The 17,625-nt window shown below is 63.1% G+C and overlaps 1 protein-coding gene across 1 annotated transcript in view; it reads right to left on the bottom strand.

Moving 5' to 3' along the window:
- Positions 1–17,150, bottom strand: part of PTCH2 (patched 2) — a 55,964-nt gene extending 38,814 nt beyond the window's left edge. The window contains 2 exon segments of the mRNA XM_077825388.1: positions 15,839–16,031; positions 17,046–17,150. Of these exon segments, the coding sequence (XP_077681514.1) occupies positions 15,839–16,031; positions 17,046–17,150 (298 nt within the window).
- Between the last annotated feature and the right edge of the window lie 475 nt (positions 17,151–17,625).

Here is a 17,625-nt window from a genome sequence, read left to right as displayed (position 1 = left end):
TGCACCCTGCTCTGGTGCCCACCACGGAGCCCACCACGGAGCCACACGCACCGGGGAAAGCAGCCAGGAGTGGGTGCTTTCAGTGACATTCAAGCTAAGGGTGCCCTGCTCCCCGGGCGGCTCTTCCCCTGGTTCCCAGCAGCACCACCTGGGACAGCACCGCTGCCCGCTCCTGGCCAGGCCCCAGAAGGAGCAGGGCAGCATCTCCCCAGTAGCCACCCATGCAGCCGAACGATCCTCGTAATTACAGAGTCCTCAGCTCAACGACAGCACCAGGCATCTCCTCCCACCAAGCCAGGCCACCCCCGGCTGGGAGGCTGCCCAGGGAGCCCCACTGAGCATGCCAGGCCTGGGGAGTTATTGCCCCTCTGCCCATGGCTCAGCCTGGCACTACCCGCCCCACGCCCCTCCCCCGAGCAAAATCTCTTCAGGGCATTTTCTCTGCCGCAAAACCAATGGGATTCTCATTACAACTCGCACGCCAGCAGGGGCTGGAGGGTCCAGCCGAGCCCGGGGGCCCGTCGTGCCAGAGGCTGCACCCCCCCGAGAGACAGGCCCTGCCCCACCACAGCCTCAATGCCAGGCCCAGGGTGGATGGAGAAGGTGCTGGGCCGAGCTCCTCCAGCAGGCAGAGCCAGGGAACCCAGGCATCCAGTGCCATGCTGTACCCACTGGACCACGCTGCCCCCCCAGCTTCCCCCTGCAGGGAGCGGGAGAGACGGCAACAGAGGGCCCAGGCCAGCTGCCGGAGGTAGGGCCAGTCCGACAGCGCTGGGGGTCCGAGCCAGGTGCCCACCGATGGGCAGAGAGGCGGGGCTGATGCTGCGCCAGCCTGGTCCACGAGAGACTCTTGAGGGTCGCTCTCCTTTGGTTGCTACAGCAACAGCATGGCGCCCACCGGCCATCATCCAGGCCTGCTCGGAGCTGGGGTGCACAGTGCTGCCCCCGGCAGCGTCCCCCGCGGGGCCTGTCTGACGCCCAAAGGACATGCCCAAAGGAACAGCTCCTGCCCTGCCTTGCACAGAGGATGGACCAGCCCCCTGCAGCAGGCCCTGCCGTGGGCACTGCCCGTCTCTGAAACAGCACGGCCCAGTCGCTTCCTTGGCACCCTGCTGGCTGAGGCGTCGCCCTCCCTTGGCACGCAGCCCAGCAATGCGGCCCAGCGGGCGGGTATTTCCTGGGGGCTGGGGTGTCGCTGCAGGCTCCCCCTGCACCTCTCAGCCTGGGGCTCTCACGGTCCAGGGGATGCGCCAGCATGAAGCTAAGTGGACGGGTGAACGGGCACCAAGGAGAGGCCTATGGGCCACATCCTGTCCCTCAGGCCCCCTGCCCCAAAGTCCCCTCCCACCCCCGCACCAAGGAGCCAGGGGGCCTCCCCCTTTTCCCTGAGCAGACTGGGCTGCAACCTGCCCTCAGAGATCTCCCCAGCCCCCCACGTCCCCAAGGCTGCCAGAGCCCTACACACGGCTCCACTGTCTGCATCTGCCATGTCTGGGTTCAGACCCAGGCCTCTGCCGCCCGGGATGGGACAGGAAAGGGGACCCGAGGCCACCCCAGTTTCTGCAGCCGCTGCAACCGGAGAGGCTAGGGCTCCCCTCTTCACGGCGGGGGGGGGGTCACCGCAACCAGCCAGCGCCCCTACACTCAGCCTCCAGGAGCTGCATTCAGGCCACGACTCAGCCCCGACCTGCTGCTGAGCCGCCCAGGATGCCCTGAGCCATGCCCCAAAGCTGCGGAGCAGAGCGCAGCGTGTGGGCACCCAGCAGCCAGCCCGCCCGCCCGAGAGGGCGTTCACAGCCCAGCTGAGAGGGCAAGTGGTCGGCTGGAGGACGGGGGCTGGAGCCGGGCAGTGTGGAATTGCATTCGGAGCCCAGGAGCACCGCTCTGTACGCCGTCAGGGACACGGCACAGCCAGATGCAACCTAACCGGGCAGGGAGAGCCGCTCCTGCCAGTGGGGCCTATCACCACTAATACCCCTCAGCTCCTTGCCCACCGCGTCGTGCTGCCTGGCCCCTCCTCGGCACTCACACCTACAGCCCAGCAGTGTCCCGCCCCGCGGGTCCTGAAGTCTCTCTCACACACACACACCCCGGCCGGCGGCCTATCTCGCTGCGGGCAGGCAGCACCCCCTCCCACGTGCCCCATAGGAACCAGCTCTGGGGCAGAGCCAGGAGCTCAACCTGGGGCCCACCGAGCCCTGGGCCTCCCTGCTGAGGCTGCTAACAAGGGGGCAGCAAGAACCACGGGCAACGGCGGCTTCTGGGCCTATTGGGAGCCCAGCTGAGCCCCCCCAACTCATCACACGAGCCACCCAAGAGCCTTGGCCAGGAGGCAGGGCTGGCGAAGGCTGGACCCTGGCGCCTGCCCCTCTCCCCGAGATGCTCCCACGCTAACGGCCGCCACACAAGCAGAGCTCCCAGGAAACCCGCCTACCCATCACAAACCCCCTTCGCCCCCAACCCCAGCATTGACCCGCCTGGCCGATCCAGGGGCATCACGAGCTGATGGGCCTGTGAACCCCGGTCTCCCAGTGGGCTGCCCCGCACCTCACCTCCCAGAGGCTCAGAGCACCCAGTGGGGCTTCCAGGGCAGGGGCGCCCAAACTGCTCCCTGCACGAAAAGCCCAGAATATTGAGACTGTCCCTATAAAATCTGGTCACCCTGCTTAGAAACCTAGAGGCTGAGCTGCCCAGGAATGACGACTGCAATTCCACCCCCGGGCCTGGCAAGACAGTGAGGAGGAGCACCTGGAGCAGGCGGGACAGAGTCTCAGGACACCTGGGTTCTAGCCCCTGTGCCTCGGTTTCCCCACTGCCAGCAATGGGACTAAGGATCCTGCGGGGTGGGAGGCTGTGTGCCATACTGTCTGCAAAGTGCTTGGAGATGCTGGGACAAAGGGCAGAAATCCCAGGGCTGTTCCAGACACACACAGGGGGAAATGGCTCGCTCACCCAGACGAGAGGCCCCGTGTGAAGCCAGCTCTCTCCTCACAGCCAGGGGGCTGCCAGGCAGATGAAGAAAGCCAGGGCCAGGAACACAGACAGACAGCAACCTGGGGCCTCTGGACACTGGGGCTTCCCCAGCCCCCGGTCATGGAGCTGGCCCACTGGGCTGGACACCACTATGAAGCGTGGGGGCCATGCTGGCACCTGGGTGCCTCCAGCTATGGGGCACACTCTCTAATACCACCCTACAACCTGCCATGGGCTCGGAGGCATGATCAGTCCTGCTTGACCCCCCGCCCACTGCACTGCTCAGCCTCGCGATCGCAGGAGATCTTAAGCTGAGCCCATCGCCCTGGTATCTGGGCTCCTGGAATCTCCTCTCCTCTCCCTGTGACGAGCCCTCTGGTAGCAGCTACTGATTTCACGGCTCCCCCCATTGGGGCCTCAAACATTAGGGTCAGGCCTGTTCCAATGGGGCTGCCCTGCTCTCGTACCCACGGGGAGCCAAGCGGCACCAATGTGGGGGCATAGCGTGGGTACAAAGTGCTGCGGGGCTCCCCAGGTAACACACAACAGCATCACACATAGCCCAGACCCCCGCATAACACACAACAGTGTCACACACAGCCTGCCCTCCCCTCTCCCTGCGTAACACACAACGGCATCACACACAGACCACCCTCCCCCCATCATAACACACAACAGCATCACACAAAGGCTGGGCCCCCCGCGTAACACACAACAGTGTCGCACACAGCCCAGGCCCCCCGCGTAACCACAATGGTGTCACATACAGCCCTCCCCTCCCCCCACGCCCTGCGTAACACGACGACGGCGTCACACACAGACCAGGCCCCCCGACGTCAGACACCGTCACACAGCATCACACCAAGTGGGACCGGAGGCTTTCTCCGCTCACTCGCCGACTCACCTGCTGAACGATTCAGATAACGATGTAGCATGCTGAGCAATGGCACAGAGACTACACGTATACTGTTTGCGGACGATACCAAGCTGGGGGGGCTGCAAGTGCTCTGGAGGACAGGATTAACATTCAAAATGATCTGGACAAACTGGAGAAATGGTCTGAAGTGAACAGGACGAAATTCAATAAGGACAAATGCAAAGTTCTCCACTTGGGAAGGAACAATCAGCTGCACACATACAAACTGGGAAATGACTGCCTAGGAAGGACTGTACTGTGGAAAGAGATCTGTGGGTCATCGTGGACCACAAGCTAAATATGAATCAACGGTGTGACACTGTTGCAAAAAAGCAAACATCATTCTGGGCTGCATTGGCAGGAGTGTTGTAAGTAAGTAATTCTTCCGCTCTACTCCACGCTGATTAGGCCTCAGCTGGAGTATTGTGTTCGGTTCTGGCCGCCACATTTCAGGAAAGATGTGGACAAATTGGAGAAAGTCCAGAGAAGAGCAACAAAAATGATTAAAGGTCTAGAAAACATGACCTCTGAGGGAAGATTGGAAACACTGGGTTTGTTTAATGTAGAGAAGAGAAGAGAAGAGAAGAGAAGAGAAGAGAAGAGAAGAGAAGAGAAGAGAAGAGAAGAGAAGAGAAGACTGAGAGGGGACATGATACCAGTTTTCAAGTACATAAAAGGTTGTTACAAGGAGGAGGGAGGTAAATTGTTCTTCTTAACCTCTGAGGACAGGACAAGAAGCCATGGGCTTAAACAGCAGCCAGGGCGGTGTAGGTTGGACATCAGGAAAAACTTCCTGTCAGGGTGGGGAAGCACTGAAATAAATTGCCCAGGGAGGCTGTAGAATCTCCATCATTGTAAGTGAGATTTGTAAGAGCAGATTAGACAAACACCTGCCAGGGACGGTCTAGATCAGGGGTAGGCAACAGGTGGATTGTGGACCAAATCCAGTCTGCCAGACGCTTTTGAACAGACCACACAATCTTTTATTTACTGTCATCATTATTGTCGTCATTTCTGTATTATTATCTCTGGAGTCTGGACCTTGACTGTACCTGGGCCAAGAAATAATTGATTACCACTGGCCTTGATAATCCTTATCCTGCCATGAGCGCAGGGGATGATCTCTCGTGATCCCCTCCCGTCCTTCTATTCTACAAGAACCGCGACATCACACTGTGTCACACATGATGTCACGCCTTTGGGCCTCCAGCACCATGGGTGGCAAATAAAGCCCCCCACCCTGCCCCTTCCACACACCCCGCCCCCCCACCAGAGCCCCACTATCATGGCCACCGGCCCCTGCCCCAGGCTAGTGCCCTCAGCCCCGGAGCACCGGGAGGACGGGGGAACGGCCCAAGCTGGGGCCAGCACACAGGGGGAGCCACAGAGCGGGAAGCAGGAAGGGGGCTCTGGGGGCAGAGCATGGGTGGGGCCACACCTGGCTGTTTGGGGTGGCACAGCCTCCCCCCGCCTACGATACCCACCGCCCATGTCCAGCCCCTCACCATGACACACCGTGACATCATGACCCCCAAGAAAGGGTGGGGGGCAACACGCTGGGCTGGGGCTCCAGCAACCTGAGTTCAATTCCCCACTCTGCAACTCTGGGCAAGTCCCAGGATGCGGGAGCACGCGCACTGTGCCTCAGTTTCCCATCCGTGCAATGGGGCTAATAATCCTCCCTTTCTCTGTGTAGCCTGGGAGCTCCTTGCCGGCAGGGGCTGTCTGCCCCTAGCACAACAGGGCCCTGATCTCGGCGGGGACCGGTAGGCGTACTCTAATACACCCGGTGAGGCCCCCACTGAGAAACGGCCCTCGTGCGTGCATGCACCGGTCTCTGGGGTATTTCCCATGCCCGTTGGTGGGCAGGAGGCCACGCGGTGCCATGCACAAGGTTTAACAGCTTGGCCGAGTTAAATATGACCATCTCCTCCTGAGGGCACGCAACCCTGCCCCTGCCAGGGCCTCTGGCATGGCACCGCCAACCCCAGGGAACGCCCAGCATGTCGTGCCCCACTCCTGCAGCCAGGAGCAGCCCCACGGCAGCGATGGAGCAGCCCAGCCCTTCCCTGCCCCGGGACAGGCCCCAGTTCCCTTTGGGGCTCAGCTATGAAAGCTGACGCAAGGGCAGGGGGGCGAACGAGAGACGTGGCCTCCCCCCAGCCATGGCACTCACACACACACACGCGCCTGCATGCTCTGACTCAGCTCGCTAGCCACGGCCCCGAGGGCTGCGATGCACGCAGGCCGGGGGCCACCTTCAAAGTGTTGTGGGGCGGATTAGCGGGATTAGGGAGCGGGTGAAAGGAGCCGTGCTGCTTCGGAGGAAGTCGCGCCGAGGGCAGGCTAAAAGAGCCATTTTCACCTGGCCCGCCTGTGGCCACCAGCCTCGCCTGTCACAACACGGCTGCGGGGGCCCCGCTCTGCCCCACAGCCCCTGTGCCCGGGGAGGGGGGGAGGAAATACAGCCAGTTGGGTGCCCGGGTGGGCACGGGAGGGTGGGTGGCTTCCAGTGCCTCCCCTCAGACCACCCCAACAGGGAGTCTTGCCACCAGCAGTTGGGGGTCCCCCCGACAGGCAGAGAAGACCCCAGGCTGGGGGATAAATTCTGCGGTTTGTGCCCCCCACAGACCCTTCTCTAACAACCCCGGCCCCGCAAAAGCAGGTTCTCCAGCCGCCTTTCCAACCAGCCAAGGCAAAGGGCGACCAGCTTCCCAAGCCAGCGGAGAAGCCGGACCCCAGGCCTGGCCTGTGCCGATCAGAGCCAAACAAATATCTTTATCACTCGAAATCCCAAGGGCTGGCTTCTGGGGGTGGTGGCGGGGGAAGGAAAAGCCCTCTCCTGAAGGAGCTCCCAGAGCCACGGCCAGGAGGGATGAGGGGCAGCACGACCCCCCAAAATATTGGGGGGGGGGTAAGAGTCGGTTGGGAACCATTCACTGCTAAGACTCCTGTCAGCACTGACATAAATTTCCACTGGTGTTGGCATTTAGGCCCTGGCTATTTCCATATGTATAGGGCTGCCTGGACTAATTATGCTAATCATCTCCTCTGTCGGGCGCTGTGAGAAATGGCTGCATTAGGCACTCCACTGCTTGCGAATGTCCCCTAATGCGGGGCTGACACATACATTCATCCCCCGCTGAATGGGGGAATTTTTCCACTTTGCTGCCTTCATTCAGGCACGAAATGAAGGGTTTGAACTCAGACCACTTTTCCAGGCCCGAGGAGGAAGCAGAGAATAAAACTCTTCTCGGCCCCGCTCCCTGCTGCCCCCCGCCAATAGAAAACACCAGACACTAAAACGCTGCTGTCCACAAAACTCTTGCTGGGCCTTTAAACAACAAATCAGCAAATTTTCCGTCCATCACAAGCGATCAACCGGTCACTCGGGAGGGGCTGCAGGGAAGAGAGCCAGGAAGATACTTCCCCCCACCATGAGAAAAAGAAGCGATTTCTGCCCCCAACGCAGCTTTGGCACACTGAGCCGGGCTCCGACTTTGAGCTGGCTTCAGACAAGAAAGCGCCTTTCACAGCCAGCCCTGGCTGCAGGGAGAAGATGCTTCGGAGCAAACGGCACCGCGGAGGGAGCAAACAAAGCTGATATATCAGCGAGTGGAGCAGGCTGTGGGTGTGCTGGGGGGCGGGCGAGGCGAGGGTCTTCTGCTCGCTGCCTGAATACAAACCCGGCTCCCTCTTTTGCTGGTGCGGAGAACGAGGTCTGTCCCCAAGGGTCTGGGCTAGCCTATGGGTCGCCCCCTCCCCCCAAAAAAGAGCAGGGCAGGGGGAAGGAGGCCGAGTCAGCTGAGCAACGACACCGCGACGCAAAGGAACCAGGGCAATGCCCTGGCCGAGGGCAGCAGCAAAGTGGCATCCACAAGAAAGTCCGGAGTAAAAGTGATCTTGGGATGCCAGGCAGAGGTGGGCGCCCCTGCCAGTCCCCTCTGCATGGGGCAGCCCACGGCAGGGGGAGCAGACGCGCCCAGTCAGTGGGACACTACTAAGCACAGGCTCCAGTCAGTCAGACGTCCCCTCGCCAGCTCTAAATGGCCGCAGGATTTTGGGGTACACCCCACTTGAGCCATCTCCGCGGGCGAGAGGTTCACAGGGCAGCTGCACAGCACTTCCCGACAGAGCGGACCCGGGGCCGCACCGTGCCCCAGCTTGGGCTCCCCACGCCCCTCTGGGAAACGGGGCCTGCACACGGTCTCCTCACTAGCTCTGCCGCCCCCACCCGACTCCTCCGGCCGCAGCCAGGAAGCGGATGCCAGGGGATCCGATGCGACTGCCCCGGCTTGGTTTCCCGTGACCTCCGCTCCCCGCACCGTCCAGCGACGGCCCTGATGGTCTGTAGCCCCCCACCCTCAGCGCTGCTCCCCCTCCCCAGGCTAGCGAGCCGCAGCATCCACAGACGCTCCCCTCCCCCCCATGCACATACTGCTTGCCAGCTGGCTCCGGCGGGCCTGGATTCCAGCAGCCCGGCTGATTTCGCGCAGCACCTACACCCCTCCTCCCGCAGGCCGGCTCCTGGCTCGGCCGCTAGCACCCCCAGCGCCTCTCTGGAGCCTGCCATTCGCCAGGAGACCACCCAGCACTCCCAGTGCCCACCCAGGAACCTTTCACCCCCAGCCTCCGCTCTGCAGACACCACCGCTCCTCTCCCACTGGATTTCCTCGCCCCTGGCCCCGCTGGGAGCAGAGGCCAGGGTGCAGCTCCCGGAAGGCCCGCAGGCCCCCAAAACGCCTCCCCAGTCCCCCCACGCTGGCCCTTTGACGGGTGGCTTCGTCTGTCCGTTGGTTTTCCTCTTTCAAGTGGCACTGTGTGGAGATGGCAGGTCAGCTCCAGCCGGGTCCCCCGGGCCCCGTCGCCCAGCCCTGACCCCCAGCAAGCTGAACGTGCCTAGGGGCTCATCCCCCCTCCTGCCAGCCCACTGCATGCCGGCGCGGTGCGGATGCCTCCCCGAGCAGACAGCCCCGTGGGCCAGGCTGGCTCTGCCCAAAACAAAGCGCTACAGAGAGGCCAGCGACTCCTGCCACACCAGGCTGGTCAACAGGCCACCAGCGCCAGCCAGGGCCGGGCCTGGCACTCAGGGTCCAACAGCCTAGCCGCTGAGCGGGGCAGATGGTACCGGTCCTCGGTGCGATGGGGCCAGCACGCACATCAGCCTCCAGGGGGCGCTGCTGCCCAGGAGCTCGGGGGGCGGGGGCGGGGACCTGCAGGTGGGATCTCGGTGAGGGCCGCTGAGCACCTGCCAGACAGCTTCCCTCCAGCATCTGCTACCCACGGCTACTCCCCAACTTCCCTCTGCCCTCCCCCCACGGCTGCCTCCCTCCCCCGCCTGCTCTCTCTTCCTTTCCCTAAGTCCCGCCCTGCCCTCCCCAGGCTGATTCGCCTGCCCCCCGGTCCCACATACTAGGGGGTTTGGGGGGCAGCGAGCCCCTCGCTTTCCACAGTCCTTCCACCGGGGACAGGGAGCAGGGGAGATTCCCGCATGCCAGGTGGCTGCTCCAGTTAGAGGCTAATGCAGCTTTCCCCTGACCCAGCCTCGGCCCCATAAATCAGCCCCAGCCCAGCCTCCTGGCCCTGCAAACACACTCAGACGGCCAGGAACAGCTGCCAGGTGGCCGGAGGTAACTCAACACTCAGTGGGGGGGCGGGGGGGTGGTTCAAAGCCTTCAAGAAGCTAATCGCTTTAGAGGCACCTAATTGAACATTTCCACAGGCGATCCCAATTTACGGTCACCACCGTCTCTTTTCCCATCGCCCCCGTTGGATCAGGCCGGTCAATAACCCCTTCTCCAGCATGGGCGCAGCCGGTATGGCCCGGGCCTGGGCTGGTTTCCATCTCTCAGCCCCTCTCCATGGGCCACCCCTCCTGCTTCCAGCAGCAGCCGACACCCTGCCCCGGTCCCTCCCTCCGCAACGGTCCCGATCCCGCTGGCCTGGCACAGGAGGCGAGCTCTCAGGACAGGCTCCGCCCTGGGAACGGAGCGGGCCCCTCACAGGCCGGCCCGCCCTGGGAAGGAAGTGGCTGACGGCGGGCACCCTTGCAAGTCCGACGGTAGCTCAGGCATCGGGCAGGGGCAGCAGAACGAGGGCAGAGAGCTTATGGGCAGAAGGGACCCCAGGCCATCGCGTGTGACCTCCTCGACATCTCAGGCCACCGTCACCGCAGCAACCAAAGGATTACAGCCCTCAGGAGACTAGACGGTCACTTGCCACAGGCAGAGAATGGGCGAGCGGGGGGGAGAGGGAGCGCCCCAGTACCCGAGGCTGATTAGGTGAGAGACACCCAGATAACCTGGCAAGTGACCCGCACCCACACGCTGCAGAGGAAGGCAAAAAAATCCCAAGGTCCCTGCCAATCTGACCAGGGGGAAATTTCTTCCTGACCTCACATATGGCATGAACCTGTGGGAGAGAGTGCTCGCTGCCACCTCAGAGCCCTGACCCACCCAGCCCCATGTCCCATCTCCAGCCAGGGACAGCTCTGAGGAAGCAGACAAAAATCCCAGAATGCACTGGGGGAGGGGAAATCCCTTCCTGACCCTTGCCAGTGGGGATCTGAAGCATGAGTGTTGGGAACATAAGCCGCAAACTGGAAGTGAGCCCCAGGGCTGCTGAGCCGGGCCCCCACCATCACAAGCGGTCCCACCAGAGAGTCACGCTCATATGTATCCTGCCCTCTCTTCAAACTCATTATGTTGGTTTGCCCCCCACAACTCCTGTCCGGAGGCTGTTCCAGAACCTGGAACCTCTGACAGGGAGAAACTTTCTTCTAATTCCCAGCCAGAATTGGCCCCAGGCTGGTTTGTACCCATTTGTTCCTGGGCCAGCACTGCCCTTCAGCTTAACGAGCTCGTCCCCTCCCTAGCTGGCGTTTACCCCAGGCATATTGCGAGAGAGCAAAGCTCAAGTCCCCTCTCAGCTTCCCTAGGCTCCGCTCAGCGGCCAGGCTCTCAGTTCCCTGATCATCCTCACAGCTCTTCTCTGCACCAGTCCCAGCCTGGGGCAGGCTCCACACAGCAGCTGGATGTGCAGCAGGGTCTGTGCTGTATGCTGGGGCCTGCCTGCTTCCTTCCCCCATGGGCCCATCCCTGACATCACCTTCTAGAGAAGCCCAAGGCCACAGCAGCCAGCAACACGTCCTGGGGCGTAGAGCCCCTTCCCAGGCTGGGGGCTTGATCAGTTGCTGCTGTGGTCCATGGCTCCCCTCTGCCTCTCCCCTCTGCCCCCCATAGGCGTGCTCTGGGCAATGCTCTCCTGCGTGCAGGGCAGCGGGTAGCTAGCTGCATTGTCAGGGAGCCAAGTGCTGGTGCAAGGTACCCACTGACAGGACCCGCGAGCCCTTGGCTTCTCCACAGGCCAGTGTAAGCTTCCCATATAGTGCCCCTGGCCCGCGGGACTCGGCCCTGCCGTGGGGAGAGAGGGGACTTGAGCCACCCTGGCCTATTCTGTCCTCAGTTTCTCTACCGAAACTGCTGTAGGTCTGCTCAGTACCCACTGTGCTGGAGGCTGCTTTGGAGACGGACCCTTGGCATCCCCATGCCCTGGCCAACATCCGACCCCAGCCCCTCTGTCACCAGTGACCCGGATCCACAGGGAACTGCAGCTCTACTCATAGGCTGAGCGCAAAGGCCCCCGGTTCTGACCAGCGACAGAAAGGATCAGGGACTTCAGCTGACCCAGCTCCACCCCTGTCTTGGACCCGGACTAATCTGCTCCGGCCTTTCCTCTGCAGATGATTTATCATTTGCCCCACAGAGATACAAGCAGCAGCTGTCCTGAGCTGTCTTGTACCGGAAAATCAAACCCAGCCCTTCCCAGGACAGTGAGACCCATCGCTGCCACCCACGCCGGCCCCACTCCTCGGTGTGACCCTCTCCACCCTGCTCAACAGCACATGTAGCCCGAGAGGCGGGAGCTGGGCCAAGCCCCTGCCACAGATCTAGCCCCCATGACCACTTGATGAAGAGGTCAGCCCTGGCTCAGCAGACTGATGGGAAACCCTAGGGCACGGGGGTAGGGCCGGCTGATGGAAGAGCTAGACGTGGCCCGAGTCCCTGTGGGAAGGGCTGTGTCATTGCCCTGCTGGGAACCAGGAGCTAAAGCCATCGGCACATGCTGCCCTTAGGGAGTGGCACACGGCAATGGCCGTGGGCAGAGTGACCTGCCCAGGCACTGACCAGCGCACAGAGCTTGGCTGCTTGGAGGTGTGATGGCAAAGGGATCCCGGAGGCAGCTGTTAAGCACAGTCATAGGACGTAAATGGCGGGGCTGAGCCCAGTCACCCCTTCTCTGCCCTGGCTCCTGACCTGGGCACAGTCCTACGCACACATCTCGCCCTGGCCTCCTCCTCTGGGGGCCCCTCCATGACCCCTAGAGAGGAGGGACAGCAGCAGAGTCTGGCAAACTCCTCTTCTGAAATGCCCTGGCTCCTGGGTCTCCATCCCACACGCCCCTGCCTGGCTCCCAGGCAGCAGAAAGGGCACCAAAGCCAGAAAACCCTGCAGAGCAGATTTCCCTGCACTGGAGGCTTCCAGTAGGACGTGAATTCCAGCCTCCCAAACGCGCTAGCCAAGGGCCCAATTCTCCAGGCACGGACGGCCAAGGGGCTGCTGTTCAGGGCAGGAGGCAGAGAGGAGCAGCTCTCTCAAGCGCAGGGCTACGTGCAGGCCGTGGGAGCTAGCAAGAGTCTGACCCACATCCCACGTTAGGACTGGAAAAGTTACTGCGGCCTTCATCTGCACCCCGGTGAAGTCGGTGGGGTGGCAGGCAGGTTCTGATGGGCGACGTCGGTGAGCGGGCCAGTTTGATCCTGCCGAACCAGAACAGAGCCAGATCCATGCCCAAGCACCTGCCATGCCCATGCAAACACCCCGCCCGGCAACGTCAAGGGGCCCTCCAGGGCCTCTGCCACCAGAACCTTCCCTCGGGTCCGACACACGGCCCAGCCCTGAGGACTCCTGAGGACACTGCAGCCGCTCGGCCTGCTCCGGATTCTCCAGCAGCGCTGACATCCTGCACGGCCCATGGGCAGGACACAACACTGGGCCCCCCTTTGCACAGAGGCCCCCCATCTACCCATCACTGAGCACCTGCATGCTCAGCACTGGCCAGAAGATCATGCTGAGCCACTGCCCAGAGGAGTTCAAAATCTCGGGAGCACAAATCTGACTGCACAAGCTCGTCTCCGCCGGGTGATCATCTCACGGCCAGAAGGTTCACACAGCGTCGGCAAATATCACTCAGTTACTGGCAGTGCTTGGCACTGCCATCTGCCCATTCAAAGCACTAGGCAGATGCCACTTGACACCTCCTTGCAGTGCGCTACCAAGCCGGTGAAGGTTATCATCTGCATTTCACAGGTGGGGAAACCGAGGCACAGAGGGGCCGCTGGAGCTGCCCAAAGCCCAGCAGGTGAGTCAGAATTGGACCCTGCCTCCTCAATCCACGACCGTTCCTCTCACCCACGCTGCCCATCGCATGCCCGAAGCGCCCGCAAAGCCACTGCCGTTGCTCAGCGTGCGAAACAACATCCAGGCAGCACAAAGCGGCCTCTTGGGCGAGCAGGAGCCAGGCCTGAGCCAGACAGTACGGCACCCAGGCCAGCCCCTGGGACATCCTATGGCACACAGAGAATCTCAGAACAACCACAGTCCTGGGCTTCTATGTCACCTAAAACTCCCCCCGTGCGCTGAGATCTCACATGGAGCAGCATGAGCTTCCAGCAGGACAGCTAACCATGTCAGCACACCTTGATTCAAAGCACCCCTCCCCATGCATCTCTACCCCCATGCCGCACTCTTCCCTCACACCCACCCCCCTTGGAAACTTGCAGGCCAGCTCTCATCTCCCCCAGGAACCCATCTGTTCTCCTGGGTCCTTGCCCCGTTCAACAGACACCAGTCCCGAAAGCTGCCGAACCCAAGCGAAGGAAACCCCACAGGGTACGGCCTCGCTTTGCAGGCGGATAAAGGCGGGGGGTCTTTCCCATCTTTAAATGCTGAACAGCTGCAGTTTGGGATGGATCTGTTGTTTTTGCCACAGATCTGTGTAATGCAGAGGAAGGGTGGGGGGAGGAGATACGACCTAGCCTCCTTGTCTTAACAGCCGCACAGACACCCCTCTTCGCTGTGTGAAACAGGTGTGTAAACTTTACTGGCACTCACGGGGGGGGGGCGGCGGGGGCGGGCTCTTTTAAAGTAAAGTTGCTTCTATTGTTGAACAAAATCCAGGAGTAGCTGAGGACCACACATGCAGCCGGGGGGCGGGGAACGCTGGAGCTCAAAGATGGCTGACACCACCCGAGGGTGTGAAGGTCCCACCCGATGCGGCCTCGGAGAGGGGCTGCGAGAAGAGAGGCCAGAGACCCCGAAAAAGGGAAAGTCCTCCCGGAGCAGGAGAAGGGAAACTCGGAGCGCCCGGCAGCCGCGGGAAGAGTGCCGAAATCCAGGCTGGACTTATTCATAACAAAGGAATCGTTTTTATCAGATGTTTCCACTAGGAAATGAGGCTTTGCTCTCCTCTGCCCCTTGCTCTCAGCTGTTTGTGTTCTCACTGGATTCCCTGCTCCCTCTTCCCTCGGGGGGCAGGCGCATGGGCCCCAAGCCAGCCCCTAACTGACAGCACTGTCAGAGGTTTCATTCTCTCCTCCGGCAGCATCTTCCCGATTTTCAGATCAATAATGCAATCTCGGAAGAGGGCGGCTCGTTCGCAGAGGGAACGAATTTAATTACACGCAACTCCACCGACACACGGACATGCATCGACCGCGATCCGGACCCCACACAGAACCCAGCGCACCCACCCTGGCATGCACGCCCATGCACCCCCCGCCCCAGGAAAGCACTCCCGTTTATACGCGCACCCACGGGTGCCCCAAAGCTACCGAAACCTTGGGGGATGCATAACTTCATCGGTCACCCAACTGTCATCCGAGCGCCGGGAGCTGCTCTGGGAATGCCAGAGGATTCAAGGCAGCAAACACTTCCATCAGGGGCCGTGCATTGCTCTAACAGTGTTCACACCGGGGTACGCGTGTACGATCGTGTCCGGACATATATGTTTGCACGGGTTCACAGGCTGACGCACGTGCAGCGTTGGGCTCTCCCTTTATGCATTTCTCTTATGCCACAGCCAAGGTGTCAAAGCTGAGACGGAAGCGGAGCAGAGGGTGGGTCACATGCATGTTCACATACGTGTTGGTATGTGCCAGGTGCCCACCCACACCTTGGGAGGGCGCGTGTAGGATCCCGTCAGTAACGCTCCCGGAGCGGCTCAGAGCCGAGCCCGGCTGGATTCCGGTTCTGCAGCCCAGGATCATACATTCCCTGCCTACACCAGCCAGGATTTCCTCCTACACCCACGGGGCACGGAGATCCCCACTACAGCGCCCTCCCACCCCACTGCGCCCAGACAGCCCCGCCCCCCCAGCACCCTCCCACCCCACTGCGCCCAGAAAGCCTGGCCCCCCCCGCCCCACTGCACCCCCCCACAGCACCCAGACAGTCCCGCCCTCATAGACTCATAGACTATCAGGGTTGGAAGGGACCTCAGGAGGTCATCTAGTCCAACCCCCTACTCAAAGCAGGACCAATCCCCAATTTTTGCCCCAGCTCCCTAAATGGCCCCCTCAAGGATTGAACTCACAACCTTGGGTTCAGCAGGCCAGTGCTCAAACCACTGAGCTACAGCGCCCAGACTGCCCTGCCCCTCTGCCCCCCAGCGCCCAGAGAGCCTGCCCCCCCCAGCGCCATCCCGCCCTACTGTACCCAGACAGCCCGCCCCCCAGCGCCCTCCCGCCCCACAACGCCCAGACTGCCCCGCCCCTCCACCGTCCTCCCGCCCCACTGCGCTCAGAAAGCCCCGCCCCCCCCGCCCCACAGCGCCCAGACAGCCCCCGTTGCAGGCTGCTGCCCCCCGGTGTGAGCGGCCCCCGGCTCTTACCTTCCACCCACAGCTGCTCCAGGTCGGTCTCGATGGCGGCGGCCCGGAGCCCCAGGGCCAGCGCGCCGAAGAGCAGCAGCCCGGCGAGCAGCACCTTGCCGCAGTGCCGCTGGATGCGGCAGCCCAGCGCGAAGAGCAGCGCCTGGAGCCGGGCCCGCAGCCACAGCGGGGCCCTGGGGCCCCCGGCCTCGCCCTGCGGGAGAGGGGCAGCGTTACCCGCGGGGCCGCCCGGGGGGGCCTGACAGGTGCTCGCATCACGTCCCACCCCAGCTCTGCCTGGGCCAAGGGGCAGCGCCGCGGGAGGGACCCCGAGGATCCCCTTTCCTCGCAGCCGCAGAGGCCTGGCTCCCCTCTCCCCGGGGGTGTCGCGGGGGGCAGGCAGGGCGCCCCCTGTGCTCAGCATCCCCCACCGCTGCCTCTGCCCTGCGGGACAAGCTTCCCCCAGCCGGCTCCTTGCGCCCTCCCCCCCACGGCCCCCCAGGCTCCCCGCGTCCCGCACCCTGCCGGGCCGGCTCCCTGCGCCCCCCCGCCACTGCTCCCTAGGGTCCCCGCGTTCCCCATCCTGCCGGGCCGGCTCCTTGAGTCCCCGCCTCCTGCACCCCCCAGGCTCCCAGCGTCCCCCACCCAGCCGGCTCCCTGCGCCCCCCTCCTGCACCCCCCAGGCTCCCCGTGTCCCCACGCACCGCTCCCCTCCCTGCTTCCCCCCAGGTCAGCTCCATCCAGCCTGACCCTTCCTCCCCCGGCCACTGGCTCGGGTCAGTGACGGGGGTGCGAGGTTCCGCGGGCTCCCCCAGAAGCGCCCCCCTCCGGCTCCGCGCAGCAAGGGCTGGGGGGAGACCTGCTGGCCGCAGTGTGTCACACGTTCGGAGGGGGCGCCGGGAGGCCCCAGGGGGATGCGACCAAGGGGCGAACTTCGCCCCAGATGGGCCTGGCGCAACTCCCCGGCCCCCCTCCAGCAAACTCACCCCCGGATCCCGGGGGCACCGGCCGGGCGCCGCGCCAACCCGGCAAGGAAACGGGGGCCGGGAAACCGAGCTCCCGGAACCGGCCGCGGCACCGCCAGGGCGCACGCACCTCTCCAAGCGGCTCCCTCCCCAAGCTGCCCGGGACCAGGGCGGGAGAGATTTTAGGTCCCCACCCTTGGCCGCGGCCGCCCCGTTGCCGTGTCCCCGGGGGCTCCGTGGGACAGTCTCTGCGGCCCCCTCACCTTGGAGATCCCCTTCAGCGCCGCGGCGGCGTGGGCGCAGCCGGCTCCCCGGACCGGCGGAGCTGAGCTCGGGGCGCGCTCTCCAAAGCGGGGCTCCGAGGCCATGGTCCGGCTCCAGCGGGGGTCGAGCGAGGACGGGCGGGGACGGCGGAACGGCGAGGGCGGTAATCCAGGGGGCAGCGGGCAGCATCCGAGGGCTCCGCTCTGCTCCGGGGGGCCCCTGCCAACATTATGTGGCCAGCCCCGGGGCCATGCGAGCGGGCCCCGTGCGCCCTCCGGCTGGGCTGCGCGCTACCGCGGCGTCTTGAAGCGCCCCGGGGTGCGGGGAGACCCAGAGCGGAGCCACACGCAGCTCCCCACAAGCGCGGGGAAAAGCCCCCCACAAGCGCGGCGGCAGCAGCCGATCGTCAACTCTCCCCCGTGCGCCTCAGATCCTGTCCCACCAACATTTGGAGCGCGCCGCAGCCTCCCTTCCAGATCATGAAGGGGGGGGGGGGTGATGGGAATGCGCTCTGGTTCCCATTGGCTAAGGAAGAGGCAAATTACTTTGCAAACATCTCCTATTATTAGCTGCTAAGCA

Source organism: Eretmochelys imbricata, chromosome 8, assembly GCF_965152235.1.
Source record: "Eretmochelys imbricata isolate rEreImb1 chromosome 8, rEreImb1.hap1, whole genome shotgun sequence".
Taxonomy (NCBI): domain Eukaryota; kingdom Metazoa; phylum Chordata; order Testudines; family Cheloniidae; genus Eretmochelys; species Eretmochelys imbricata.
This window is presented reverse-complemented; position numbering and strand designations above follow the sequence as displayed.